The sequence below is a fragment of the Barbus barbus genome, assembly GCF_936440315.1.
Source record: "Barbus barbus genome assembly, chromosome: 17".
In the NCBI taxonomy this organism is placed as follows: domain Eukaryota; kingdom Metazoa; phylum Chordata; class Actinopteri; order Cypriniformes; family Cyprinidae; genus Barbus; species Barbus barbus.
In genome coordinates this window covers 31,589,575-31,605,118 of record NC_136745.1, presented here as the reverse complement: position 1 = coordinate 31,605,118, position 15,544 = coordinate 31,589,575, and the positions used below count along the sequence as shown (strand labels likewise).

Here is a 15,544-nt window from a genome sequence, read left to right as displayed (position 1 = left end):
TATACAGACAGACAGATATATAGAAAGACAGATATACAGACAGACAGATATACAGACAGACAGACATACTGTGGCGGGGTGAGGAATCACACGACAACAAAGGATGGCAGGGAAGTCCCCGAAGGGTGGATTTATTAATAAAAGTGTGGTAACCACGTGCCGGGGTGCTCATCCGGGGTAGTGCTGGTAGTGCTGGTAGTGCTGGTGATCCTGGTGCTCCCAGAGCGGCGTGTCCGTGCGGGGCGGTGCTGATCGGTCACGGGCTTTCTGTGGGAAAAGATCAGAGCAGGCGTTAACATCCAGTCTTCTGGAGTGATCACTCACTTGTGTTCGGGTTGGCGGCGGCTTATATGGCCGCCGCTTGATTGGCCAGCAGCCGTGACCGATCAGCCCGGGATGAGGACTTTCAGGTGTTCCTCGTGTGTTACCAGGGCGACGCTGATGAGGCTTCGGGACACGTGTCACACTCCCTCCCCCAAGCGTTGCTCTGGTCGTCCTGCACAACGGGGAGGTTGGGGTTGGGTGGGAAGTGTGCCCTGACAGACTTGCGAAAGCTGACCAGATCCTGGAGAGTCCGTCGGCGTTGGCCGTCCCTGCTCGATGTTGCACGCTGAAGTGGAAGTCCTGGAGCGCCAGGAACCATCGAGTCACCCGGGCGTTGGTGTCCTTCGCCCGGGCCATCCACTGCAGAGGGGCATGGTCAGTGACAAGAGTGAATTTTCGTCCCAGCAGATAATACCTGAGCTCCAGGACTGCCCACTTGACGGCCAGCGCCTCCCTCTCCACGGTGGCATAGCGTCGTTCTGCCGGGGTCAGCTTCCGGCTGATGTAGACCACTGGGTGTTCCTCACCGTCCTGGACCTGGGAGAGGACGGCTCCCAACCCAGTGTCTGAGGCGTCGGTCTGTAACAGAAAGGGGCTGTTAAAGTCCGGGGCTCGGAGGACTGGCTCTGACGTCAGCGCAGTCTTGACCTGCTGGAACGCTTCCTCTTCCACGGGCCCCCAAGGTGTCTTCTCCGGTTGCCCCTTCCTGGTCAAGTCTGTCAGGGGAGCGGCTAGGGAGGAGAAGTTAGGGATAAAACATCGGTAATACCCTGCCAACCCCAGAAAAGCCCGCACCTGCGTCTTAGATGCGGGTCGTGGTGCGGAGAGAATGGCTGTCACTTTGGCCTCCTGGGGCTTGATCAGGCCCCGTCCCACCTGGAACCCCAGATATTTGGCTTCCGCCCGGGCAAGGTGGCACTTTCGGGGGTTGGCAGTGAGTCCAGCCTTCCGCAGCTCTCCCAGCACCCTCCGCAGTCGCTCGAGGTGGTCCTCCCACCGCTCCGAGTGTATGACGACGTCGTCCAGGTAGGCGGCTGCGTAGGCTTGATGGGGCCGGAGTAGGATATCCATCATCCGTTGGAATGTCGCCGGTGCCCCGTGCAGGCCGAACGGGAGGGTCCGGTATTGCCAGTGGCCACTGGCGGTGGAGAAAGCAGTCTTGGGCTTGGCTTCCTCCGTTAGGGCGACCTGCCAATACCCCTTTGTTAGGTCGAGTGTCGAGATGTACCGGGCCCTCCCGAGCCGGTCCAGCAGCTCGTCTACCCTGGGCATTGGATAGCCGTCAAACTCGGAGATTTCATTGAGGCGGCGGAAGTCGTTGCAGAAGCGGAGGGTGCCGTCCGGCTTCGGGACCATGACGATGGGGCTGGACCACGGGCTCCGTGATGGCTCGATTACCCCTAACCTCAACATCTCCCTGATCTTCTCTTCGATGGCGTGTCTCCGAGCCTCCGGTACACGATAGGGCCGCTGCCTGACGATGACCCCTGGTGGTGTGCGGATGTCGTGTCGTACGACGTTGGTCCGCCCGGGGAGTGGGGAGAACACATCGGAGAACTGACCGACCAGGTGTTGCAGCTCCGACTTCTGGGTCGCCGACAACTGGGAGTCCATGTCAACAACCACGGGAGTGGTGGTGGTGAGGGCCGAGAGTTGGGCCCTGGACCCAACCCACCGTTTTAGCAAGTTAATATGAAACAGTTGGTCTTGGCGCCTTCGTCCAGGCCGGCGGACACGATAGGTGACCGGGCCCACCTTCTCGGTCACGGTATATGGCCCCTGCCAGGTGGCCAAGAATTTGCAGGCTGCATTCGGGACCAGAACCAGCACATGGTCTCCCGGCCGGAACTCCCGTGGCTGCGCTGCCCGGTTATAATGTCGCTGCTGGGCCTGCTGTGCCCGACTGAGGTGCTCCCGGACCAATGGCATCACCCTGTCGATTCTCTCTCGCATCAGACGGACGTGCTCGATCGAGGTTCGTTGGGCGGGTGGCTGCTGCTCCCACGCCTCTCTTACGACATCCAAGAGGCCCCGGGGCTGCCTCCCGAACAGGAGCTCAAAGGGGGTGAACCCCGTAGAAGCCTGGGGGACCTCTCGGATGCCGAAGAGGACGTAGGGCAGCATCTGGTCCCAATCGCGTCTATCTTCTGCCGCCACCCGCCTCAGCATGCGCTTTAAGGTTTGGTTGAATCGCTCGACCAAGCCGTCCGTCTGAGGGTGGTAAACGGTCGTTCGAATCTGTTTGACTTTGAGGAGTCGACAGAGGTCTGCCATTAGCCGGGACATGAAGGGGGTCCCCTGGTCGGTCAGGATCTCGGCTGGGATGCCGACTCGGCTACACAGGAGGAATAGTTCATGGGCGATGTTCTTAGCAGTTGCCTTTCGTAGGGGAACGGCCTCGGGGTACCGGGTGGCATAGTCGACTATCACCAGTATGTGCTCGTGTCCCCGGGCGGATTTTGGCAGCGGCCCCACTAAATCCATCCCGATTCGCTCGAAGGGCACCCCGATAATGGGTAGAGGAATCAGCGGACTGGGGGGAGGAGTTTTTGGTGAGGTCCGTTGGCAGATCGGGCAGGCCTGGCAGAACCGCTTCACCTCCGCCTCCAGGCCGGGCCAGTGGAAGCGGTCGCGGATCCGCTGGATGGTGTTTTGAGGCCCCAGGTGGCCCGCCATAGGGTGAGAGTGGGCCAACTCCACCACTGTCTCGGTTTTCGTCCGTGGCACCACTAACAGAGTCTTTTCCTCCCCCCTTCGTTCCGCGACGCAGTAGAGCAGGCCTTTCTCCACAATGAAGTGGGGGACCGGATGAGGGCCGGGTTGGACTTCTTGGCCGTCGATCACCCTCACTTGAGTCCAACAGTGCTTCAACCGGTCGTCCTCGTGCTGGGCCTTGCTGAAGTCCCCCCCTTCTGACACCTGCTGGAAGACATCATAGAATAGGTTAGGATTACGGGAGGGGGACTCACCATCTCTTGGGCTATCGGAGGCCAGCAGCACGGGACGGCGCCGGTCCCCCTTCGCTCGTTGGGGTCTTCGGCGGCTCCCGCTGAAGCTGGCAGGCTGAGTGGCGGGGACGAGAAGGCGGTCGAACCCTGGCCAGTCTCTTCCAAGGAGCACCGGTACGGGCAGATCTTTCACAATCCCCACCTCGACTGGCCATGTCCCCGGCGAAGCCGCAATGGTGACTCGTCGTGCGGACACCTCCCGAGTGTCTCCATGGACGCACGTGATGGCCAGGCGGGCCCTAGAGTCCGGGCGAGGGGATAACACGGCCGGATTGACGAGGGTGACCGCACTTCCGGAGTCCAGGAGGGCCTCAAACGGGTGGCCGTTTACCTTCACTTCCGTCCGGGGAGCTCCTCCTGGCGGGGCGTGGTGAACGGCGCAGCCTGCCAGCCAAGTCCGCCCGGACGAGCGGGGTGGTTCGGTGGGCATGGGCTCGTCCTGAGGAGCGGGAGCCGCCGGCCTGCCTACTGGCCGCTGGGTGCCCTCCGGCGTGCGTCGCTCCTGGCCCACCCTTCGGGGAAAAGGCGGCGCTCGCTCCCCAGCCTCCCGTTGTTGGGTCGCATCCGCCAGTTCGATCGCCTCTATGAGCTCGCCGAGAGAGGTGGGGTTCCGCATGCCAGCGGCCTGACGGTGGGTGCGGGGAAGCGCACGCAGGAGCCGGTCAATAACCACACGCTCCGCCACCTGGCTGGCGGTGGGATCCCCGGCCAGCAGCCAGTGCTGCGCGAGACGGGAGAGTTCGGCTGCCTGAGCCCGGGGCGGCAATCGCGGACTGTAGCTCCAGTCCAGGAACATTTGGGCGGCTGCAATCGGGGATAATCCCAGCCGCGACAATATTTCCTGCTTCAGTTCGGCGTAGCTGTCACTAAGCTCAGAGGGTAGTGAGAAGTAAGCGCGCTGCGCTTCTCCTGTCAACAGGGGGGCCACCAGCCGGGCCCAGTCCCGGGGGCTCCAGCCCTCGCGGGTGGCGACGTTCTCGAACATTTGCAGGAACAATTCCACATCATCGCCGGGTGTCATTTTAGGCAGCAGCTGGGCAGCCTGGACACGGGGATCAGGCGGCGGAGCGCGTTGGGCGGCGCGGACAGCGGCGAGCTCGCGTTCTGCCTCTCCCTGCCGGCTGGCGATGTGCTCTACAATTTGCTGCTGGCGGATGCTGACCTCGGTGAGGTGCTTCAGCAGCTCTTCCATGCTGCAGGGAGGAGCGTCCGCCTGGTGAGAGGGGAAAAGAAGGAAAAAAAACACAACAATTCGGTGTCTGTGCAAGGATGGGTGGTTACCGGCGATCCCTCACTCACATGCCAGCATTCTCCACCAGTGTGGCGGGGTGAGGAATCACACGACAACAAAGGATGGCAGGGAAGTCCCCGAAGGGTGGATTTATTAATAAAAGTGTGGTAACCACGTGCCGGGGTGCTCATCCGGGGTAGTGCTGGTAGTGCTGGTGATCCTGGTGCTCCCAGAGCGGCGTGTCCGTGCGGGGCGGTGCTGATCGGTCACGGGCTTTCTGTGGGAAAAGATCAGAGCAGGCGTTAACATCCAGTCTTCTGGAGTGATCACTCACTTGTGTTCGGGTTGGTGGCGGCTTATATGGCCGCCGCTTGATTGGCCAGCAGCCGTGACCGATCAGCCCGGGATGAGGACTTTCAGGTGTTCCTCGTGTGTTACCAGGGCGACGCTGATGAGGCTTCGGGACACGTGTCACAATACAGACAGACAGATATACAGACAGACATATATACAGACAGACAGATATACAGACAGACAGATATACAGACAGACAGACAGACAGATATACAGACAGACAGACATATATACAGACAGACAGATATATAGACAGACAGATATACAGACAGACAGACAGATATATAGACAGACAGATATAGAGACAGACAGACAGATATACAGACAGACAGACAGATATACAGACAGACAGATATACAGACAGAAAGACAGATATACAGACAGACAGATATACAGACAGACAGATATATAGACAGACAGATATAGAGACAGACAGACAGATATACAGACAGACAGATATACAGACAGACAGATATACAGACATACAGACAGACAGACAGACAGATATACAGACAGACAGATATACAGACAGAAATATATATAGACAGACAGATATACAGATAGACAGATATACAGACAGACAGACAGATATACAGACAGACAGACAGATATACAGACAGACAGACAGATATACAGACAGACAGATATACAGACAGATATACAGACAGACAGACAGACATACAGACAGACATACAGATATACAGACAGACAGACAGACAGACATACAGACATACAGACAGACATACAGACAGACATATATACAGACAGACAGATATACAGACAGACAGACAGATATACAGACAGACAGATATACAGACAGACAGATATACAGACAGACAGATATACAGACAGACAGATATACAGACAGACAGATATACAGACAGACAGATATATAGACAGACAGACGGGTTTGAGCACATACTCTGATCTGTCTGTAGAGGTTTGTTTGTGCTGGACTGTGATGATCTGTTTTAAACTCCGTCACACACGTCCTCTTCTGTTCAACAACCCTAAACACACAAGTGTCTGCAGTCATTATAATTAATGTTACTCATTTACAGAACTAGTGTGTGTGTGTGTGTGTGTGTGTGAGGGAGTGTGTGTGTGTGTGAGGGAGTGTGTGTGTGTGTGAGGGAGTGTGTGTGTGTGAGGGAGTGTGTGTGTGTGTGTGTGTGTGTGTGTGAGGGAGTGTGTGTGTGTGAGGGAGTGTGTGTGTGTGTGTGTGTGTGTGTGAGGGAGTGTGTGTGTGTGAGGGAGTGTGTGTGTATGAGGGAGTGTGTGTGTGTGAAGGAGTGTGAGAGAGTGTGTGTATGAGGGAGTGTGTGTGTGTGTGTGTGTGTGTGTGTGTGAAGGAGTGTGAGAGAGTGTGTGTGTGAGGGAGTGTGTGTGTGTGAGGGAGTGTGTGTGTATGAGGGAGTGTGTGTGTGTGAAGGAGTGTGAGAGAGTGTGTGTATGAGGGAGTGTGTGTGTGTGTGTGTGTGTGTGTGTGTGAAGGAGTGTGTGTCTGAGAGAGTGTGTGTGTGTGTGTGTGTGTGTGAAGGAGTGTGAGAGAGTGTGTGTGTATGTGTGTGTGAAGGAGTGTGAGAGAGTGTGTGAGGGAGTGTGTGAGTGAGGGAGTGTGTGTGTACCTGTGATGTAATTCAGCAGATGTAGGTTTTCTGGCCCAGTCGGTGAGTTCTTTATGAAGAGCTCTAGTGCAGACGGTTCTCTCTGTCTGTGCGTCTGTATGCTCTAATCTCACACACACACACACACACACACACACACACACACACACACACACACACACACACACACTGAATGAGTGCTTGCTGAGCTCCCCCTACAGGAGATATCCATTACTGATGGAGTTTGTGTTTTCTATGGTCTCCTTTGACTTTAAACTGAATTATAACGGCATAAAGTGACTAACAGAACTTTACACCGCTGACTCTCCTGTTTATTACTGTAAAGCTGCTTTGAAACAGTACGTGTGTTATATGAAGTGTTACAGAAATGAGCCTGACTCGTACCAGCGGCGCTGCGGTGCGGCGTGAGGCTCGTGCTTCGGATCCGAGACTGATATTCACGGACGAGAGACGACACGGAGTCTCGTGTCACATAGACGCTCTCACACACGCCGTCGATCAGCCGCTCCTGCAGACAGACAATCACACCTGACCAGGATTCTTCATTATTCAGTGTTTGACATTCACTGATCCTCCTGTGATCAGTATCACTACCTTCAGAGCGATGTTATGGTGACAAACACGAGGGTTAAGCAAAGTCCCTTTAAGGCAAGTCAGGTCACTCGGCGGCCATCTTTGAAACGACTCTCAGGCATTCAAGTGCAGCTCCTATCTCTTTGAATGGGGAAACATAAAATTCTCCAAAACTGGTCGCCAAGGTTATGATTAAATTTCATATTTGAAATCACCAATGAAATCTGACAACAACTGTATCATAAATCTTATTTATTTTGCTAAAATCGCGTTTAAAAAGGCTTATTTCTCAGGCTAGACCAGTGGTTCTCAACCGGGGGGCATGAGATGACTTAAGACTATAAGTATATGGATGATATACTTATAGTCTGTGGATGATGCAGTCAACATGGGACTGCACTTCATCCTGCAGCATCTGGACAGACCAGGGACTTATGTGAGGATCCTGTTTGTGGACTTCAGCTCTGCTTTTAACACCATTATCCCGGAAACCCTTCAAAATAAACTAACTCAGCTCTCCGTCCCCACCTCCGTCTGCCAGTGGATCAACAGCTTCCTGACAGACAGACAGCAGTTAGTAAAGCTTGGCAAATTCACATCCAGCACTCGCACCATCAGCACTGGAGCTCCTCAGGGCTGCGTACTCTCCCCACTGCTCTTCTCCCTCTACACCAACGACTGCACATCTAAAGACCCCTCTGTCAAGCTCCTGAAGTTCGCAGACGACACCACACTGATCGGCCTCATCCAGGACGGTGACGAGTCTGCTTACAGACAGGAGGTTAAGGAGCTGGCTGTCTGGTGCAGTCTCAACAACCTGGAGCTTAACACACTCAAAACCGTGGAGATGATCGTGGACTTCAGGAGAAACCCCCCTGCTCTCCCCCCACTCACCATCATGAACAGCACTGTGACTGCAGCGGAGTCATTCAGATTCCTGGGCACCACCATCTCCCAGGACCTGAAGTGGGATATTCACATTGACTCCATTGTCAGGAAGGCCCAGCAGAGGTTGTACTTTCTTCGCCAGCTGAGGAAGTTCAACCTGCCACAGGACTTACTGAAACAGTTCTACTCCACCATCATTGAATCCATCCTCTGCACTTCAATAACTGTCTGGTTCAACTCAGCTACCAAATCTGACCTCAGAAGACTACGGAGGGTAGTCTGGACTGCTGAGCGAATCATTGGTACAACCCTCCCCACTCTCCAAGAACTGTACTTATCCAGAGTGAGCAAAAGAGCTGGTAAAATCACTCTTGACCCCTCACATCCAGCACACTCCCTCTTTGAACTGTTACCGTCTGGTCGACGCTACAGAGCTCTGAGCAGCAGAACGACCAGACACAGGAACAGTTTCTTCCCTCAGGCAATACATCTCATGAACACTCAATAAATAAACGTGGAACACACAACTAATTCATTATCCATTCACCACACTCACTTATTTTATTTTTCTCATTTCTAATTTGTACATACTTGACCTGTACATACATAGTCGCCTATATTATATATTATATATTGTGTATTTTTAATTTTTTTGCTGCTTTGTACATTGGTTATTGGCTATTTCTTGTTATTTTGTTTTATTACCTGTGTCCTGTCCTGTTGCTGTCTCTCTGTTTCACTGTGGAGCTTCTGTCACTACAACACATTCCTTGTATGTGTAAACATACCTGACCAATAAAGCTCATTCTGATTCTGATTCTGATATTTATATTCAATTCACAAATTTTCTGATTAATTTAAAAAAAGAAATTAAAAATGAAAATGAAAAAATAGCAGCACCCCCTCTCCTGTACGTATTCTGTGTTTCGGAGCAGTTCAAGCCGTTTCTAATCGCGCTGTGTGAAATACAGACTGAACAGCGGCTCAAAACACCCGAGCACTGCATGAGCATATGATACACAAACAGCTCTCGGCTGGATAGAAGAACCCAGTATTGCACTAGCAAGGTTTGGGTGAATGACGATTGAAATCAATCACAGCCATATCACCCTGCAGCCCAAGACCGGTTGCCCACTGAAGCTAAGCAGGGTTGAGCTGGTCAGTACCTGGATGGGAGACCTCCGGTGAAAACTAGGTTGCTGTTGGAAGAGGTGTTAGTGAGGCCAGCAGGGGGTGCTCACCCTGCAGTCTGTGTGGGTCCTAACGCCCCGGTATAGTGACGGGGACACTATACTGCCAAAAAGCACCGTCTTTCAGATGAGACGTTAAACCGAGGTCCTGACTCTCTGTGGCACTTCTCGTAAAGAGTAGGGGTGTAACCCCAGTGTCCTGGATAAATTCCCTCCACTGGCCTCTATCATAGCCTCCTGATAATCCCCATACACTTGATTGGCTCTAGGACTCTCTCTCTCCTCTGCACCTGTAGCTGGTGTGTGGTGAGCGCACTGGCGCCGTTGTGCTTTGGCTGCCGTCACATCATCCAAGTGGATGCTGCACACTGGTGGTGGTTGAGAAGAGACCCCCCCCCACATGATTGTAAAGCACTTTGGGTGTACAGCTATACACAATAAAGCACTATATAAATGCATCATTCATTCATTCGTTCGTCAAGGTAAGGACGATTAATGTTAGTGGCATACAGCAGTGGTGCATTATGCGCGCGTTTATCCGTTATCATTGAAGCACAAACAAACTGTGTATGTGTGCTCTTGGCACATCTAAAACATTGTATTTCTGCTTGAACACAGTTCAGTATATTCACATTGCTGTCAAAATTAATGTACAGCGAGTGTTTTGTAACGGATGCTCGCCAAAGGAGTGTGTTTTGGAGAAGTTTGTGAGGATCAGTGATGTTTATGTAGGCCTATATGAGTATCAGACGCTCCAAAAAGCTTGTTCTGAGGACCTGGCTGCTGACATCGAGCCGCCTTCAGATCGCAATAGTAACACTGTTGCAATAGTAGCAAAATGTGAGCGTACGAGTTTCTTGATTTGTGATCCGTAGAATAGGATTTGTGTATCTGCAATGAAGGATTCGAGAAGGTGTAACTGTTGTGTTTGTGGGAGAGAGAAAAAAATCTACAAGTTTGCGACTTTTGTCTGTGGCTTCAAATTTACTGATACACACGTGTGGCTATTCTCTACAACTACAAATGCAGCTGTCACGGACGCTCAGTTGTTTTGCACCAAATTTACCTTCATAGTATTAACGTCTGTATAGCTGATGTGCGCGAGCTGAGTGGATTGAGCGCGGCGGCGCAGATGCGTGAGCTCGTCGAGTGAATATCCCTTTCTCACAGACATCACTGTGGAGAGTTTGTAGTTCGGTCGGATATGTCAAAAACAAGTAAGTAACACAATACACGAGTTACATAACGGTAGGGAGGGAGGGAGAAAGAGCGTGAGCACTTCTGTTGTGTGATCTTTATTGATGTTCGCTCACTTGGCACACGCATCATTTGGCTTAAAACTAAATCATAAATATAAGACCATTTAAAGGGGTATTCACCATAAACCATTTATTTTCAACCTTAAAATAAAGTAAACTGTGACATATTATAACCAAAAATTCTTCATACAGTGGACCACCAGGAAAATTGATACAAATTTGGGACAAAAAATTATTCAGACCGAGTCTGGGAAAAAAACTGAAGTTGAGGTTTGCATGAAGCTGGTTTACAGCACGCCCAGGAGACTACAGGCTGTCATTAAGACTAAGAGTGGCCCACAGAGTACTGATAGTTGTGTAAATATTGTCATACTAACAGCTGTCTGAATCATTTTTGGTTGATTGTAATCCATTATGTACCTTTCTATCAAAGTTATCTGACATTATCGAGCTGAATTTGTTCAGACACAGTTTTACTCTGAGTTCTTGTCATATTTTCTAAACTATAGCGAATAAACCGTGATAATGTGAGAAATTTTAAAGTTGTTTGAATAAATTTTGGTTTGACTATTTATTTGATAAATGAAGTTAACCAATTAACATTATACATATTCTTTTGGTTTCTGTACCCAGTATTTTAAAAATGTACAAATGCAATGAAAATACTGGTATCTGTACTCGGTATCGGCAAGTCCCAAAAATAAAAGTATCGGTATCGGGCGAGTACTGGAACAAGTGTATCGGTGCATCCCTACTTTTAAGTTGTAAGAATATCTGCAGTGACATCCTTCCTAAGTATTTTTCCAAATATAAAACACTGTTTAAGTCTAGAATTTGTTTAGTTTAAAAATAATTACATGGAATTAAAAGGTAATAGAATACTTTTTTAAGGTAACAGAATAAATCACTAGCATATGCGACTAATCTTCACTCTGGGCGATTAAATGATGTCTAATATTAGCCCATGGCTAATAACTTCTCAGACTTTACTCGCCAGTGTGTGAGTTGGAGGCTGAGTATAAGTTTAGCACAGAGATATTTTAACTCTCTGAACACACTGACTGAGCGCTTCAGAGTTTCTCTCTCTGTCAAGCGATCGGTGCTATTCTTCAGTTCATCTGAATGACCTGTATTTGACGTACCGTGAGTCTAGTGTGAAGCTCTACATGTAAACGATATTCTTTGTTGTATTTTCATGTCAAAATAACGGAGTTCCTTTGGATTTTTTCAGGGTTTAAGAACTGCCGGTTTCTCTGGTAGTGGGCGGAACTAATGCGCAAACAGCAATCTCATTGGCTGGTGCTCACCTATTATCGACCCTGTTTTGATTTCAGCTAATCAGTTAGAGTGAACACACACAACCTGATTAATATTTATGAATCCAGCAGCTCGTTAATCCTTAGTGCGTTTTATACTGTTCTTATTAGCAGAATTAGTATTATTATTATCGTCCTATCAGTATTACTAACTACAGATACCACACAGAGAAACATGCAAATATGGTGGAATAGCCCCGCCTTCTCAATAAAAGAGCCGGTAAAGTCAGCGCATCATGCAGCTGCTGTTAGAAGCTCCGGTTGCTATAGAAACAGTCAGCGTTCTGAGACTGCGCACTGGCTGTTCTAGCCTGAAAAATAAGCCTTTTATAATGATATTTCAGCAAGACAAACAACATTTATGAGACAGCTGTGGTCCGATTTCATTGGTGATTTCAAAAATGAAATTTAATCACAAGATATCAAACAATTTTGGAGAATTTGATGCTTCTCCATTCAAAGAGAGAGGAGCTGCGCTTGCTGAGTGAAGTGACTCATCTTAAAGGGGCTTTGGCTGTACTGACCTTCACCCATCTGTCTCTAGCAGAAGCTCCGCCCATCTGTAGGTGCACCGCGCGGGAGAGGGCGTGGCCAATCAGGAGGTGGGTGTGTCCCTGCAGCACATCAGCAGCGGCTTCCAGCTCCGACAGCTGCTCGTGCAGAAGATTCTGACCAATCACAGCTGCGTCAGGCGAGACCGTTTCCATGGCAACACAGGAGTCCTGGAGACAACAGAGAGTTGAACCTGAGTCTGTGTGTGTGTGCGAGCATGTATGAGTGTATGTGTGTTATCATCTATGTGTGTGTGTGTGTGTGTGTACCTGTGTATCCGTCTGTACAGTCAGCTGATTCAGCTTCATCTCTCTCACAAATCGCAGGTAAAAACATCGAGCTGCTAAAATTCTCTGAAACTCCAGAATCAAAAGACGCTGCTGCTCTTCAATTAGAGCACAACTGCAGCCAATCAAACCGATCAGTCAATCGATCGACTGATCAAATAACCAATGAATGGCTCAATCGGTCCATTGTTGACTCACCTCATCTGCATATCTGAACACCTGGAAACCGTTTCCGTGATGACCTCAAGCTGCTGCTCTCCAAAGTGATCCAGACACGCGCGAGTCAAAGCCTCGTCCTCCGTCCACACCTGCGGCATCCCATAATGCTCATCAACACATCCCATAATGCTCGTCAACACATCCCATAATGCTCGTCAGGACACTGCATATGACTGCGTCACCTGTCTGCGTTGCTGCAGCTGCTCTCTGAGCGTGCGCAGGTGTGTGTGGGTGTGTCTTTCCTCTCGCTGCATCTGATTGGTCACGGTGCGCTTCATGCTCAGCAGCACTGATTGGCCCTGGCCTGCAGAGGGGGCAGGGCCTGCAGTGACACTGCTCAGGACAAACTCTGAGCACAAATCAGCGATGCGTCTGCTGCACTTACTACACAAGCTCTGTGAGACAAACACACACTGCTGATACACACGTCACATGTGTTACACACACACACACTACTGATACATACGTCACATGTTACACACACACACACACTGACCATCCAGAGTTCACACAGAGCATCAGTGATTCTTGTGTCCTGCTGCAGCTCAAAGTCTCGCCTCTGATGCCAGTGTCTCATCTGCAGCTCCGCAAACACCTGCACAGACAGACAGACAGTGAGACGGACAGACAGACAGACGGACAGTGAGATGGACAGACAGACAGACGGACAGTGAGATGGACAGACAGACAGACAGTGAAATGGACAGACAGACAGACAGAGAGATGGTTAGACAGACAGTTAGATGGTCAGACAGACAGACAGACGGACAGTGAGACAGTCAGACAGACAGACGGACAGTAAGACAGTCAGACAGACAGAGAGATGGTCAGACAGACAGACAGTGAGATGGTCAGACAGACAGACAGTGAGATGGACAGTGAGACGGACAGACAGTGAGATGGTCAGACAGACCGACAGTGAGATGGTCAGACAGACAGACAGTGAGATGGTCAGACAGACAGACGGACAGTGAGACAGTCAGAAAGACAGACAGTGAGATGGTCAGACAGACAGACAGTGAGATGGTCAGACAGACAGACAGACAGTGAGATGGTCAGACAGTGAGATGGTCAGACAGACAGACAGACAGTGAGATGGTCAGACAGACAGACAGACAGTGAGATGGTCAGACAGACAGACCGTGAGATGGTCAGACAGACAGACAGTGAGATGGTCAGACAGACGGACAGTGAGACAGTCAGACAGACAGACAGTGAGACAGTCAGACAGACAGAGAGATGGTCAGACAGACAGACAGTGAGATGGTCAGACAGACAGACAGTGAGATGGTCAGACAGACAGACAGTGAGATGGTCAGACAGACAGACAGTGAGACGGACAGACAGTGAGATGGTCAGACAGACAGACAGTGAGATGGTCAGACAGACAGACGGACAGTGAGACAGTCAGACAGTGAGACGGACAGACAGTGAGACAGTCAGACAGACAGACAGTGAGATGGTCAGACAGACAGACAGTGAGATGGTCAGACAGACAGACAGTGAGACGGACAGACAGTGAGATGGTCAGACAGACAGACAGTGAGATGGTCAGACAGACAGACGGACAGTGAGACAGTCAGACAGTGAGACGGACAGACAGTGAGACAGTCAGACAGACAGACAGTGAGATGGTCAGACAGACAGACAGTGAGATGGTCAGACAGACAGACAGTGAGACGGACAGACAGTGAGATGGTCAGACAGACAGACAGACAGACAGTGAGATGGTCAGACAGACAGAGAGATGGTCAGACAGACAGAGAGATGGTCAGACAGACAGACAGTGAGATGGTCAGACAGACAGACGGACAGTGAGACAGTCAGACAGTGAGACGGACAGACAGTGAGACAGTCAGACAGACAGACAGGGTTCCCACTCTTTCATGAACACCAGATTCAAGGACTTTCAAGGACTTTTTAAAGCACCATTTATTTTATATCAAGCACCTGTCAAATTCACACCCAAGCATATGTAGCGTCATTAAAGACCTCTTACAGTTTTTGAATGTGTAGGTTTCATAAATTTATACCATTTTGAGCAGTCGTGTTCAAAGGAATTTAGAATTTCTCAAATATTGATAAAAAGATATATTCTTGCATCAAACTGGCTTTTGCTGTAATTCTTGTAAAATATTAAAATTTTTAAATGAATAAAATGTGGTTAAACAGGGCTTTACTTACTTGTGGTTTTTAGGAGTACTTGTGGTTTTTAGGAGTACTTGTGGTTTTTAGGAGTACTCCTAATTTAAAAACAATTTAGGAGCACAGTCAAAAATTTAGGAGCACCTTCTAATAAAAAATTCTGATCAAATACCCATTACGAGATGATATTTGACTTGTTAAAGTGATTTACAGGGAATTTTGTTTTTACCTTTGTATTGGTAAATCATCTTTTGTCAAATTCAAAAAAATTATATTTATAAGCTTTTTTTTATTTCTAATTAAAACAACAAAATAAAAACAAGTAAAATAAGAATAAGCTACCAATCAAATTAAATCAGTATTAAAAAAATTATTTGTACTACAGAGGTGGCACAGAAGAACACAAAAGTGGATTGTAGGTGTATTTTCAGACGTTTAATGGGGCTCAGAGGACGCATGAGTGCAATTAAATTCATAACTTCATGTTGAGGTTAATGTATTAAATATAACATTCTGAATAGAAATATTAAATTATTTAAATAACAGAGAGGATACTTTAAAATGAAAGGA

The 15,544-nt window shown here is 49.5% G+C and overlaps 1 protein-coding gene across 3 annotated transcripts in view; it reads right to left on the bottom strand.

The window, feature by feature from the left end:
- evc (EvC ciliary complex subunit 1) overlaps window positions 1–15,544 on the bottom strand; it is a gene marked incomplete at its 5' end in the record, with an annotated part of 32,659 nt that overhangs the window by 2,019 nt on the left and 15,096 nt on the right. The window contains 9 exons of one of the 3 annotated variants that reach the window (XM_079438141.1): window positions 37–267; window positions 5,840–5,927; window positions 6,546–6,648; window positions 6,930–7,053; window positions 12,296–12,493; window positions 12,593–12,725; window positions 12,809–12,918; window positions 13,012–13,224; window positions 13,326–13,424. In XM_079438141.1, coding sequence (XP_079294267.1) covers window positions 169–267; window positions 5,840–5,927; window positions 6,546–6,648; window positions 6,930–7,053; window positions 12,296–12,493; window positions 12,593–12,725; window positions 12,809–12,918; window positions 13,012–13,224; window positions 13,326–13,424 — 1,167 coding nt within the window. In that variant the 3' untranslated portion in view covers window positions 37–168. Of the gene's footprint in view, window positions 1–36; window positions 268–5,839; window positions 5,928–6,545; window positions 6,649–6,929; window positions 7,054–12,295; window positions 12,494–12,592; window positions 12,726–12,808; window positions 12,919–13,011; window positions 13,225–13,325; window positions 13,425–15,544 lie in introns of those variants that run through there. The other 2 variants (XM_079438142.1, XR_013785335.1) reach the window with 2 other exon arrangements.